The sequence below is a fragment of the Alligator mississippiensis genome, chromosome 2 (genome assembly GCF_030867095.1).
Source record: "Alligator mississippiensis isolate rAllMis1 chromosome 2, rAllMis1, whole genome shotgun sequence".
NCBI lineage: Eukaryota > Metazoa > Chordata > Crocodylia > Alligatoridae > Alligator > Alligator mississippiensis.
This window is the reverse complement of record NC_081825.1, coordinates 195,434,693-195,448,836: the sequence shown is the minus strand read 5'-3', so window position 1 is coordinate 195,448,836 and position 14,144 is coordinate 195,434,693. Positions and strand designations below refer to the sequence as shown.

The window sequence follows — 14,144 nt, the reverse complement described above, 5'->3', positions numbered from 1 at the left end:
TGCAGCTGCCTCCAGCCGGGCCTGCATGGGATGGGCTGCGATGCAGTGTGCCAAGTAGACATTCTGCCTGCTCACCCACTGCAATGAGCCACTGCAACCGCATTGCATCAGGAAAGCCTCTGCAGCTAGCATAGTCTCATTTCCTAGTGGCACTGTGGCAGCAGTGGCTCATTGTGGTGGGTGGGCAGTTGGGATGGTTACCTGGTGCACTTTATTGTGCCCTGTCCCATGTGGGTTCAGCTGCCAGTGGTCATGGTGCCAGGACTGTTCAGCTGTGGCACCAGTGGGAAGTGGGGTGGGGTAAGGGGGGATGGATATGGGGGGGATAGAGGAGTGTGTGCTGCCCAGCCCTGTCTGTGGTAGAAGGGAATGGCATGGGTGCAGCCCTCTCAAGCTCCCAGTGGCAGGCAGCTGCCTGGATAGGATTGCTTGGCAGGCCAGATACAGCCCACAGGCTGTATTTTGCCCACTGCAGGTCTAGGGGGCCCCTCTGTGAGGGAGCTACAGCTTCAGCACTGCAGGCAGTCTTGAGCCTAGGGCCTGGGTCATGGCTTTTCTGTCCTCCCAACTGCCGGACAGTTTGAAGCAAGGGGTCAGGGGAGCAGAACGGCACTTTGACCATTCTGCTCCCACAGCTCTTCTCCTCAGGCAGCACCCAGTCCCAGGCTGCCCCCCACCCCAATAGGGCATTGGCGATGTGTAGGGGGTGCACGCGGGTGCACGTGCACCCCCTGACATTGGTGGTGCACCCCCTGCGAGAAGTGCCACCTGCAGGCAGTCACTGCTCACCACTCCTTCCACCCCCTGCCACCGACACCGCCGGTCCTGTCTGCGGGTGGTCCCTGACCCCACTGGCTGCTGCTACCAGCAGCATCTGCAGGTGGTTGCCATGCCCTCCTAGCCTCCTGTGGCACACGGTGTTCATGTGATGGGGGACAGGAGGGAAGGAGTTCATCCCTGCCCCTAGCCAGTGCAGGGAAGGTGGCAGGCAGTGGGTGCCTCAAGCTCCTTGCAAAGAATGTGAATGTGTGAATGGCAACACAGTCCGTGACACTGAAGCTGCGCTGCCAGGTCTTAAATCTGAAATGATGGTATCTGCTGAAAAACTAGCATAGGGGAAAAAATATGCAGACAAGCCTGCAAACAAGTCTTCTTATTGACTTCATATTGCTCACTAAGTCGCCTGTGAGACACTAAGTCGCCTGTCATCGAAGTGGAAGCATTTTTTTTTTTTTACTGCGAGACAAGCAGTCATATATATATATATATATATATATATATAAAAAGCGCTGGCTGTCAGCAAACCCAGAAGTGGGCTCAGCTTCTTCGAGAGTGACTCGGCTTTGTATACAGGTTGCATCCAGTCTCCGCCTCGACAACGATCCTAGGCTTTGTGCTCTCCTACGTTTCCAACGCTAGTTTTCCCGCTATTGCTCGTATATGGTACGAACGTGAAGCGAGGGCACCAAGTCGTGCACCTGGCAGCCCCGTGCTGGAGCGGAAGCGGGGAGAACGGGAGCACCCGTGAGGCTAGCGGCCCGCACGGTCACACTGGGGCGGGGAGGGGTCGCTGCACACAGAGCCCCCGAGTCGGGCAGGTGAAAGCACCCTTCAGCGCGGGCTTGGGGGTGGTTAAGCCTGCGCCTCAGCGGGGCTTATCAGAACGGGGGGGGAAGCGCCCCGCCCACTTCGTGCCGCCACAGGGGTGGCCGGGCGGGGGGGGGCAGGGGGCGGGGGCAAGCGGCTCGCGCCAATGAGCGTGTCCCCGCCCCCGCACGGCCGTTGGAGCCCAGCAGCCCGGGCGGCTTGTGAGGCTCCCGCGGGGGGGCGGGGCCTCGCGTGCCCGCCCCGCCCCGTCCCGTCCCTCTGCCCGCCCGCCCGCAGGGGACTTTTGCCCCCCGCCTCCCCAGCATGCTGCGCAGCGTCGCGGGCCCCCTGAGCGGGCAGGGCTGAGGCCGGCGGCGCCGGAGCGCGGCAGCATGAGGCTCGAGCGGGACGCCGGCGCCTGCCCGCCGCCCCCCGCCAACGGCTACGTGCGGGGCTACGTGAGCCCGCTGCCGCCCGACCCCCCGCGCCTGCTGCCGCGCCTCCGCCTGGGCGCCGCGGCCGCGTCCGTGCTGGCGCTGGCACTGGCGACGGGCGGCGGCGGGTGGCGGAGCCTGGCGCTGCGCCTGGGCCCGTGCCTCAGCCCGCTCTTCAGCATCGCCTGCGCCTTCTACTTCCTCACGGGCCACTTGGCGCGGCGCGGCGGCGACGGCGACGGGCGCTGGCTGCTGGCGCTGCCTGTGTGCTGTTACTCGGGCGACTTGGCGGCGCTGCCCTGGGCGGCGGGGGCCGAGCGGCTGGCGGCGGCGCGGCTGGCGGCGGCGCTGGGCTCAGCGGCCGCGCTGGCGCTGCTGCTGCGCCGCTCGCTGCTGCTGCTGCTGCTCTTCGCCGGCCTCGTGTGGCTCGTGGCCAGCACCGGCCTGGGCCCGCTGCCGCCGCCGCTCCGCCCGCTGCTGGCCGGCTCGGTGGGGGCGGCCGGCTGCCTGGCGGCGCTGCTGGGCGCCCCGGGGCCCGGCCGCCCGGCGCCGCCCCCGCCCCAGCCTCCGCGCCCGCCTGCCCGCCTGCCCGTGCTCCGCCCGCGCCGCCGCTCCAGCTGCGTGGCCCTGGGCGAGACCGCGGCGCGCTGCAAGATGTCCCGCCGGCCCTCGCTGCCCTGCATCTCCCGGGAGCAGGTAAGGCCGCCCGGCGGCGGGATCCCCGGGGCGAGAGGGGGGCGGAGGGAGTCTCCTCTGCAGGAGAGAGGCGGGCGCCGCGGCTCTTCCCCTGCAGCCAGACCCGGCCTGCGAGGGGCGCTGCGCGGGGACTGCCCGCTGGTGGTCGCAGACAAGGTTGGGAGCTGCTCTCGCCCGCGCGGGGCAGCGAGTCCGGATACCTGGGGCCTTTTCTTAACGCGGCCCCTGGGAGGTAGCGGCCGCCGCCACCTTTGCTGCTGCTGTCATCATCCTCTTCATCTTGTTATCATTCTCCTCTCTTCAGAAGGAGAATGGGCGCCCACCTTGCTGGGTTGGTTTGCCCCCCGCAGTCTTTCCTGCCCAGAGCAGGGGGCTGTACCCGATGAGAGAGAGCATCGGGTCCCTTCCAGCCCCGAACTGCTGTGGATCCTCGTTGTCATCATCAGTATCCTTCTCCTCCCAGTGCCTTTCCCAAAGCGCCTCCTTGGCTTCCGCCAGCCCTCCGGGGACACCCAAACCACGGCGTTGCAGGGGCCCCAGCACCAGCGTCTTCACGCTTTCATAGACGTTACATTAGGGCTGGAAGGGACCTCGCAAGATCTGGTCCAGCCCTTTTTCCACGCATTGATTGTCCGAGTCCTCGGGGACAATATGCCTCTCTCCCCACAAACGGAGGGTGGTTTGGGGGCACTCCCCGTGATATCTTCATCCTCGCTGTCCCCCCCCCCCCCGCCCCCGCCCCCCAGCTAGCCGTGTTGGTTGTTTTCCCCGCGGGAGGTGCGGTCGCTGGGGGGGGCGGGAACTGCCCGTGGCGCTGCGGCGTTTGCCTGTGGGTCCGGCCGGGGAGAAGCCTGATGCTTTGTGCAGCGCCAGCTCCGGTGCGGGGGAAGATAGTTTGGGGCTAGGGAGCTCGGGGCTCTGTGCAGGGGAAAGCGAAGCCCCCGCAGCCGGGAAGGGAAAAGCCGCGTTTGCAACAGGCTGGGGAACCAGGAGTCGCTGCTGCGTCCCGAGGGCTCGGCGCAAACTGCCGCCGCGGAGCTCAGTGAAGTCTGTCTAACCCGGCTCCGCAGCGCGGTTCGGAGAGGATTTGGTGCGGGTGTTTCCTACAGCTGCTGATCCAAATTGCCCCGTGGCTGTGAAGTCGGGGGGGGGGGGGGGGAAGAGTTATCGGGCATTTCTGCTTGTGCACGCACATCAGGAGCAGCCCAGCGGTACTGTTTCGACGTGATAGGTTAATTCAAAATGTAAGCAGCTGTAACGGATTTGAGAAATAATTTTCTGACAGCAGCCAACCTTGAGGTGCTGATTAGGTACCCAACAGGAGGCACTCATTAAAACCACTGCAACTGCACCTTTCAAATAGTCAGGGGCTATTATCCAGCGATTAAGGTTTTACCTTCCTTGAGTCTTCTGTAGCTGCCTTGCATTCTTTCAGTTCAGTAGTAGGTAATGAGCAGCTTGTGTGTGCATGATAGGAAAAAGACAAAATATGCTGAAAACTGTAATGAAATCCCTTTCTGGATGGCAAAGATCATCCATTTCAATTTTAAGCTGAATTCCACATACATTGCTAGCATTGAAGAAAGTTCTTCAGCATTATCTCAAACTACATTGAACATTTTTTGAAAAAGCTGAAGTAATGAGTGTTCATAGTAATATGCAACTGCTTGCAGAAACCCATAATGGCCTTTCCATCAAAACGAATAAAAGCAAAAAAAAGTTAATTTCTTATTGTATTTCTTTTTAGCAGTAGATTGTGCTCCATCAAGAAGGATTTAAACATGTTTTATGGATATGGTCACTTTGACTTAGTTACATTTTCTATACAGTATTGCATAGGCAATGGTGTAAAGAGTAAACTCACTATTAAACACACTATTTTTTCAATCTTATTTACAGGGGATGGTCACTGTGGAGTTCATAAATTAAATGTGTAAATATAAAGCTATACCTAGATATATTTTTTAAAATCTATACACCTCATATATGAAAATGGAATCAATGCAGTATATGCTTGCTTGACTGCTTTGATCCTTTTCTGTGGTTTCATCGAGACTTGAGAATTATGAGGGCTTAAATATATAAAAAATAAACTCCAAAGATAATTTCATGTTTTTTACCATCACTTCATTTTACCATCTATAAAATCCACTTTCCAATACTGACATCTTTAACCAGTTAAATTTTACTTGGTCTTCAATGAGCGTTTTATAACAAGGTCAGAAGAATACAAATAATACACTGTAAGCCCACAATGCTATGAGTGTGCTTTAGTAATATAAGGTAGCTTGGTTCCTCTGGTGATATATTTAATGTATTTTATAAGGTTATTAATATGGTATATTGACACAGGATGAGCTGGGGGGAATAAGAACTGCAGAACAGATTTGACTTAATCAGGAAAAATATTAACATAACTGGAAAACTGAATGTTAGCAATTTGTGTGCTGAATTATAGTTATGGCTGGCAGCCTGCATTTTGCTTAGTTTGGTTAAATCCTATGAGAAAGTTATTATATGGGTTCATAGTCTATTTTTCAGTAGTCAGCTAAAGCTAATACTTCGGAAGAGGTCTGTGTACGTAGTGGCAAATACATGGCTTCTTTCGTGTGGCTCCAGTCTGACACCCGCTGAAATTGGATGGTCCTCTCACTGTCTTAAGTGGGAGTAGGAAGAGGCCCTCTTGGCCTGATCCTGTAAACATTTCCAAAACTTGAGTAGTCCATGTTTACAAGATCAAGCTCTGTTTTGACAAGTATGGTAATTATTACTGAAATGTCTTTAAAATTATGTTTTTCCTTGCCTTTGCTGTTGGTATGTATGAAATAATATTCTTTAGGCATAACTTTTAACAGATTTTTTTTATGGTGGTTTTTTTTTTTTTTAAATACAACAAGCTGTTTTAGCAAATGTAAGTAGATGTGTTTAAATAGTTATTTAACATTTTGTAAATATTAAATGCAAATAAAAAAGAGAGGCTTTAAATTAAGTTATCTATAGTCTAAATATCAAATGAGCAATTCCCCCAACATACCTTAAAGCCATATACATGTTAGTGTTTCTGTTGTGCACTGAAATAAAATTTTTGATTTTTAATCTGAATGCATTAGTAGTAAGTAGACTTCTTATAACTATGTATGGTCATGTTCAATCTTGGGCCTGGTGTGATATTTACAGCAGTATATCTTAGGTGTTAAAAAACAAAACTATAAAGACCATTTAGTCAAGCCACTATATTTAAAAAAATGTTTATGTCCTAATTGTTTACACTAATGTCAAATGGAAATTTATTTTGACTTCAGTAGGTGCAGGAACAATCATAAGGATCTGTTCCTGTAAATGCTTGCGTACAGGAGCAGCCCTGAGGGTTTCAAAGGGACAGCTTGCATGAATTAAACATAATATCGCTTGCATATTTAATAGTTCAGTTGGAGTTTGCAGAAACATGAAGTATTCCTAAACAACAGTGGTCAGTATTACTGGCCCTGTCAGTTAAATACCAAATAAATTTTTATATAGTTTGTCTTGAAAAGCACTATAATATAAGGGTATGGAAATGTGTACATTTATTTATTTATTCAGTTTTAATCCTGTTTTATTCAAAAGGCTCAGAGCAGTTTACAATAAACAAACAACCCACAGACAGGATTCCTCAAACACTCCAAAACCTGAGAACTCCCAAGTCTTGCCCCCCACACTATTGCCTCCCTGGCCCACAAGCAAGTCCTCCTGCCAATCCCAACCACACCTCTCAAGTGACACCTGTATCAGTTTCCAAGAACCCTTTTTCCAGTAACCCCGCCTCCCTACTTACCCATTCCCACCAACCCCAGGGGAGATCCCTCTATTTCCCTCTCTTGATGTCTCCTCCAAGCCCACACCCACTCTCCTAAAGAGGGCCTGTGGCTGTTGTTCCTGCCCTCCCCTCCCCCTAACAAACACAAAGCAAATTTCAAAGAACCTTAATACAAAAGTGAAAAATAAAAAAAAAACCCTCCTGTTCTTGCCTCTGGCACTGACCACAAGGTGCCCTTAAACTTTGCCCTTCTGGGATGGCCTGCCAGCTAAGTCTGCACAGGCTGTGCAGATCCTTCTTCCTTCTTTGGGTGGGTGATGTGTTGCCTAGGTGGAGTTGAAGCCCTCCCCCAAAGAGGAGTACCTTGAGTAAAGGGAGTGATGATCATGATCTGTCCCAGTTCTTCAGCTCCAGGGAGGCCTGCTGGCTTTGTATTTGGAGCCCTTTCAAAAGGGGAGGGGGTGGCTTTCTCCCAGTGGTGTAGTGGCTGTTACCTTCTAAGGGTTACTTGTGAACAAGCTGGGAGTGGTACAGATGTAGTAGATCTCCTCCAATTTTAACACTGTTTCATTCTGAGTTTAAATTTGGAGCAGTTTTGCTACACTAATATTGTTCCTGGCTTGTTTGCCCACAACTGTTAGAACATAACAGCTGTTGTACCTTCCAATTCAGCAGTTCCCATTTTGAAGTGTTCCCCTTTTCAAAGGGCTCCAACTGAATGTGTGTCCATACCCTAACCTAGGTAATAGTAGATATGTATTGCTTCTGGTCAGACGTACAACACGTGATTGGGCTTGCTGAGTATAAACAAGATCACCTACTTTCTAAAAAGTGTTTTGTTTTGCAGAAGATGGAATTATTTTCTATTTTTAAATATATGGGGCATGTGTAACTGAAACTATGAACGCAGCTAACTTGTTTAGCTATCTGGGTTTTTATTCAGAGATGAGGGAAATTTAGCTTGTTTTACAGATAAGATTATTTCCACTTCATGCAATTCTGCTTACAGGAAGGATTGTTATTGAATGGCTAGACTGGTCCTTGGGAAATCTATAGTCAATTCCCAGCTGTCCAGTGGCCTTTTTAAAGCACATGTGTAACTTGAAGTTAATAGGATCATGTGTATGCTTACGCAATTTGTCTCAGTTCCCCATTTTTATGTAAGTATAAGACACTTTCATCCTTTTTCTTTCTCAGCTTTTATACTGTAAATTCTTTGGGGGATAAGTTCTGTTTTACTCTGTATTTCTTCAGCATGTATATAATATAAAATACTAGCACTTTACCTGTGTTTTACTGTAGCCTGCAAGAAGTATTTTAGAAGTTAGCTCTTGAAGCTTGCTATTTTTCTAAAATGGTTGAAGTGACAGCCAGAGCAGATATAATTGCATGCAAATATTTGTGTTCCTATCATAACTTCTAATTTCTTGATTTCTTTTGTACATGAAAGAAAATTAGAAAATATTGCTTTTGTATTTGAAAATATAAGATTGGAAGTTGGATATAAGTACACAGAGTAACTTATTTTAGCTAGCAATAGGAGTATTCATGCATTTACGAGACAAAATACATATATTTTTCTTTGAACATTCAACCTTAGCATAACAAATCTGAGATTATCTTTAACTGTTCTCAACCAATATTTGAGTAGAGAAAACAACAGAAAAATGAGGCAAGGACCATCTTACCTTGGTTTGGGTTATTGCTTGTCTTTCTCTGTCATCTTTTGAATTCGCTAGTCTTGCAGACTTAAGGTTGCATGGTGGTATCCTGCATCCTTCCAGAACATCATGTTCAGCAAAAGTCAAAATTCTGAAAGCAAAAAAGATTTCAGAGAGATACTCCTACAACCTTAACTCTGTTCCCCTTCTTCTACACCCCTTAACCCAGTCATGACAGTAGCTAATGAGAGTTACCTGCAAATTCTTCAGCTGCATTCATTGCAATTAAGTGCATCTCTCTTGAATGGTGGAGGGATTAGTTACAATTGACAGAATGTCTCTCATCTCAATTATAAATCTGAGGGGATACTTAACATTCTCAGAGGGAGCAGATAAATGTCTTTCTTATGACATCTCTGTGTATGATCAGAAGGAAGTGGTTTATATGTACCTTGAGAGTCAGAATGGGTCGTTTCAGTGCTTTTCCACGTAGGCTGTCAAGAGCAGGACATAGAAACTATCTGGGCATGAGGAGCATCAGCAATTAGGGCAGAAAATGTATGCAGTCTGTGCCTAAACAGAAGTGTAGTTTTTATGGCATTGTGAGCATAATCATGTGGGGACTATAAAAATTAGCAGGTACTGTATTGTGTTCTTTCTGTGGGGTGAGCTTAAGTATTTGATTGCAAAGCAGGTACAGTATAAGTAGTTTCTGCTTAGTTCAAAGGCAGAGTTGGAGCTTGGGTATTTTATAATGGGACTGGGTGAGAAAGTTTACCCATGTTCAATATGTCACCAAAATGTGACGGTTTTAATAAACAATAGTTATCAAATGAAAAATTATGTGTATAAATTTTTGTATCAGTCCCCTATTGATGCTTCCCCACAACATGTATAGCTACCTACTACCATTTTCAGCTCATCCTTTTCTGCCTATTAAATCATTGTATTTTAGAAGCCATTGGCACAGAAAGAATCTGATGCTTATGTTTTTGTCCCCTTTACTGTTGTATTTGTCACAAGTAGCAGCTTATTGTAGGGTTGTATACTCCTGTGATTATGTAGCTTTTAATTATGTACCAAACCAGGCCATACAGTCATATTGTACCCTCTCCCCTGCCCATACTTTGGGCCATTTTCCCCAGTCATGCTCTTGGCCCATCTGGCTGGTCCCACCTCAACGTTCCCTCCCCCCTCTCCCTCCCTACTATACCTCTAGCTAATTCTGTCATCATACAAAATTGTGGTATATGTTATCCTTGTGTATTTCTTGGTTATTAGATGCTTAGCTTTGTATTTATATTACGGGCACCCACCAAACCTATGGTGCAGGGGTAGAGAGACTAACTCTAGTCGCACCAGAGTAGCAGAGCTCTCGCTCATTTTAGCTCTGAACTTGTGCGGCAGGATAGGGTGCCTTAAATCCCACTAGAGAGACAGAAAAATCCAGATTGGAGTTTATATAGGAGTGGAGGGAACAGGTACAGGGACACAGACACACAGAAGCTAGGCTCCCCACCCCTTCCTCCATCCCAAGCATTAAGCTCTACAAGCAAATGTAAGCTTAGCAGTTTGTTGAATGTTCTTCTATATTGTTCCCTTGAAGGGTTACTACTAATTTTGCCTCACTTGCCAAATGTTAAGAAAATCCAAATAAACATATGGATTTTAGGATTCTTAAGAGGGGCAGTCTTTAACAGAAAGTGAGGGAAGGTGTTCATGCAAGTGGGAAATGGGACGTTGATCTTAATGTGGTGTTCTCAGCAGAATGAAGAATAACCCCTGGATATGAATAGAGCCTGAAACAGCTGCGAATGGTGTGAACTAGGGCTTTGCGAAGCTTCGGGTGCTGATTCTATTTGGCCCGATTTGGTGGCCGAATTTCTGAATCTGAACTGAATCAAGGGGGCCAGTAAAAAGGTTCAAATCAATTCGAAGATCTCTGAATCTTTTAGGAAGATTTGGAGAGCTTTGATTTGGACAGTCCCGGCCCGCTGCAGCAGGGAGCTGCAGCCTAACTTGGAGCTGGTAAGTAGGGGGTGGGAGAGGGGGGCTAGGGGAGGGGACCATGGGGGGGGCCCCTGCCCACCTCAGCTCCTGGTGCTTTAAAGAAAAAAAGCCCCACTCATAGTGCTGCTGGGTGGGGGGGATGATCCCTGCTGCCCCCCCCATGCTGCATGGGGAGGCTCTGCATGAGCCCCCCAACCCCCACAGCCCCCCCCCCCATGGCTGCCCTACTCTCCCCGGCTTTGGCCCTTTAAGAGGACCCTCTTCGTCCTTCCCCCCGGACTCACCAACTCCTGCAGTGGCCTTGGGGGGCTCATGCATAGCCCTTTGCATGGCGCAGGGCAGTGGAGATCACTGCCCCCCACTGGGCAGGAACTGTGAATCTGGGGGTTTCTATTTTTTTTTTTTTTTTTTTTTTCCCTTAAAGGGCTGGAGCTGGGGTGAGCAGGGCAGCCATTGTGGGGTTGGAAGAGCGAGTGGGGTGGGGTGGGGGGCTTGTGGAGAGCCTCCCACACAGTGTGGGGAAGCAGAGATCACCCCCCTACCCGCCAGCCCCCAGTGAATCAGGGCTTTTTTCCCCAAGTGCTGGGAGTTGGGGCAGGTGGGGCAGCCATTGCCCAGCTGGGAGAGGAGGCGGGGGATGGGCCTGGGTGGTTTGGAGATTTGGCAGCAGCTGAATCTCTGAATCAGATTCAGCTGAATTGATTCAGGACAGTGATTGGCCAAATCTGAAGCTAATAGTAGCTGCTTCGCACAGGCCTAGTGTGAACTGCTTGATTAATTGTAGGTGTTCTCACTTATCTTTCCCAGCATCAGAGTTTGAGAGTCTGAGCTATTGGTTGTAGCTGTGTTGGTCTAAGGACATTGGCAGACAAGGTTCCAGGTTTTGGGGGTGTTGGTTGTAGCCAATTATTTAGTTGGTCTAATAAAAGATATAACATTTACCCAATGAATGTTGCCTGCATGAGTCAGGGGTATGCATTAACCATTTATTCTCAGTTCTTCATCTCAACTTAGTACTGTGTGCTTTGTGCATGTAGGCCTTTGCCAGATCACGTAGATAAGCAGGGAAAGGAGTTCAGGTTTCTGTAGAAAGGTATGTGCTTCCTAGATCCCAGCATATGCACAGGGGTTGGAGAGAGGCTGAATAACAGAATAACTAGTCCTTCTCTAAATCCTGTTTTATCACACTAGGATGGAAGGAAAAAGTAGTGCTCACATGATTGTAGGGGTAGGGCCTTCGGTATCCCAAATGTGTATTGAGAAGCAGACAGGAGCTTAGACATTCCTTAGAACAGTTGTTCTCAATCTTGTTAGACTTAAGGCACTCCTTGCAAAACATAACCACTACCTGTCCCTCCCCTCAAGACTGACAAACAAACAAGAAGAGTTTAATAAGGACAGATTGTGGCAAGCTGTTTGTTTGTTTGTTTTTTATTTTAAAGATCAAACTGAAGCTGGCAGGAATAGGTTCAGCTAGCAGCCTAGAAGACTTTTCATCTGTTCAGTTCTTGCATTAATTAGGTCCCTGTCTACCCTGAGAGCCCAACTCTTAAAAGTTTTGTTCCCCCCAAAGGGGTAGTGGATCCATGCACTAAATGGGATAAATGTCAAACTACTGAGACTGTGTGTTTTGAGCCTGGTCATAGTAGTTTCATATTCACTCTGTTTGTTTGTTTTTTATGGTAGGATCTGTTAACCTTAAAGGAGACGCTTTTTTTTTTTTGATGGGGTAGAAGAAGAGAGGTCATATCTCAAGAAGCTCATACTCTGATGACTCCAAATTTATAATCCTATCCTGTACTCCCATGGACCATGCTAGATTTCATGGAAACATGAATAAGCCTCTGGATTTTAGGGGAGTTAAAAGCTGACCTTCAAACAGAAGTAGGTTTTCATCCTTGACTATAGTCCAGCTACTGCTCTGATCATCAGTGCAAAGAAGATCTTAACTACCTAGGAACTGAAATGTGCATCTTTTTCTTTAAAAAGGATATTGACAACCAGTTTATACGTGTGTGAACTTGAATGTAAAACTATATAGATTTATTTAATTTATTTTGCATAAGTACTTTATTTAAAAAAAAAAAAAAGGCTGAAGCCTAAATTAGAATTAAATCCTTCATGGTTTTATCAATAAAACCAGCCTTACAAGTAGAGGTGCATCTATATATCGGTCCGTATCGGATTGGTGCCAATAAAAGGAAAATTGACATTACTGGCAGTCAGTTTTCTTTATCTGGTTTAGCCGATTAACGTCACTGATAAATGCCACATGCATGCATGTGGCCAGAAATGTAGCCAGGCAGCTTGGAGACCAGCGTCTGGCTGGTAAGTATGGGGGAGGGAAGGGGCGTTGGGGGAGCGGGGGGGAGGAAAGGGGTGGCAGATCGAGGCCTCCATGGTGAGGGAAAGAGTGGCGCAGGGGCAGGCGCTGTCTGGCTAGGGTGGCGCGGAGTGAAAGGTGGAGCCATGGGTGGCTCATCCAGGGGGCAGGATGGGGGTGTGGCTTCCTGCCACTGCGTATCTCCCAGGGCAGGCATGGGGGAGCATGTATCCCCCATGCTTTCCCTTGGGGGGTGCGCACAGCAGCAGGGAGCCGTCTCCCAGACAAGCTGCCTACGGCTCTGTCCCGCATCCCAGCCAGGCAACCCCTGCCCCATCCCCACTCCCTCTTTTACCATGGAGGCCTCAATCTGCCCCACCCCTTCCAAGACCTCTTTCCTCCCCCACAGACTTACTGGCCAGATGCTGGTCTTTAAGTTGCCGGGCTGCGTATCAGATCAGTATTGGCCAGTATGGCTGGAAACATCAGTATTGGCCAAAAAAACCTTTATCGGTGCACCCCTACTTACAAAGGTTGTCATGAAAATGTTCTGCCCTTTGAACAAAACCTATTCCTCATTCCTTTGCCATGATCATTCTTCCTCCTATATTTGAGGGCAAGTTGAAGTTTTGATAAAGCAGCTCATTCTCTTGTTCTTTGTTTAACTACAAATGCTCCAGGATATGGTGTTGTCCTGTGTTTTTTTAAAGAGAGAATAGATTTCTAAACCAACTGTTAGAATTTCAAAATTGAATTGTACCACCGTATAGATTTTCTTGCCCTTTTAATTTTGCAAAATGCAGTGTTGGGGGAGCCTGTAGCCAGTGATTTAGGGGTGAGGGGGGGCACCTGCCTGCATGTGCCTGCCCATGCGTGTAGTGCAACAGGGGTGATTTGCATGGGGGCAGCTTGTGGGGTCTGGCTTGAACTACTGTGACCCCACAGAGTATGTGGCCTGCATGGACTGTCCTCCAGCTGCCCAGAGTTGGACAGCTCTGGCCTAAAGTATGAGCAAAATTGGTCACGCTCCTTTTGCTAATGTTGTTCCAGCACCCCAAAAAGAATGGTAGTGCACAGCTTTCCACAAAGCAAACAAGATAACCATTGCTTATTGCTTGCTTGTTCTCCCTTCTGGTTTGTTTTTTTTGCATGCTTTATCCTTTCCCACTCTGTCAGCAGCACAGGAATAAAAAACCAAATCCATTTACTGGCAGACATGTTTATTTTAGCAGAAGATGTGAATTTAGGATTGGAAGGGAAATCCAAGGTCACTGAGTCCAGTCCCTCTCTCTTGCAGGCCACCACATCACATACTTTTTTATAAACTGACAAAGCTCCACCTAAAGTTAGTTAGACTTTGTTTTTTAATGGAACTGGGAAGAGAAAAATGAGTAGAAAAGCAGAGGTCTGACTGTCGATTATGACACTCTGGTAAAAGATGTTGGGGGTCATAGGGGATGCCGATGTGCAACCCTGTACCTTGGCAGCTGCTGCTGCTATGGCACCCTCTCTGTATTAGTGCTGGGATATGGTGCCTTGCTGTTTCCTCGCTAGATAGAGAAAAGGCAGTGGATTTTTCCAGGGGCACTCTAGAGGCAGCTTCCTTTCCCACGTACAGCAGTGGGAAAATACCATCT

General features: G+C 48.6%; 1 protein-coding gene across 2 annotated transcripts in view; it reads left to right on the top strand.

The window, feature by feature from the left end:
- Positions 1-1,896: 1,896 nt before the first annotated feature.
- The window catches only part of PDE3B (phosphodiesterase 3B), a 172,836-nt gene continuing 160,588 nt past the window's right edge, over positions 1,897-14,144 (top strand). For both annotated transcript variants that reach the window (XM_059722646.1, XM_059722645.1), the window contains exon 1: positions 1,897-2,717. In XM_059722646.1, coding sequence (XP_059578629.1) covers positions 1,980-2,717 — 738 coding nt within the window. In that variant the 5' untranslated portion in view covers positions 1,897-1,979. The remainder of the gene's footprint in view (positions 2,718-14,144) is intronic.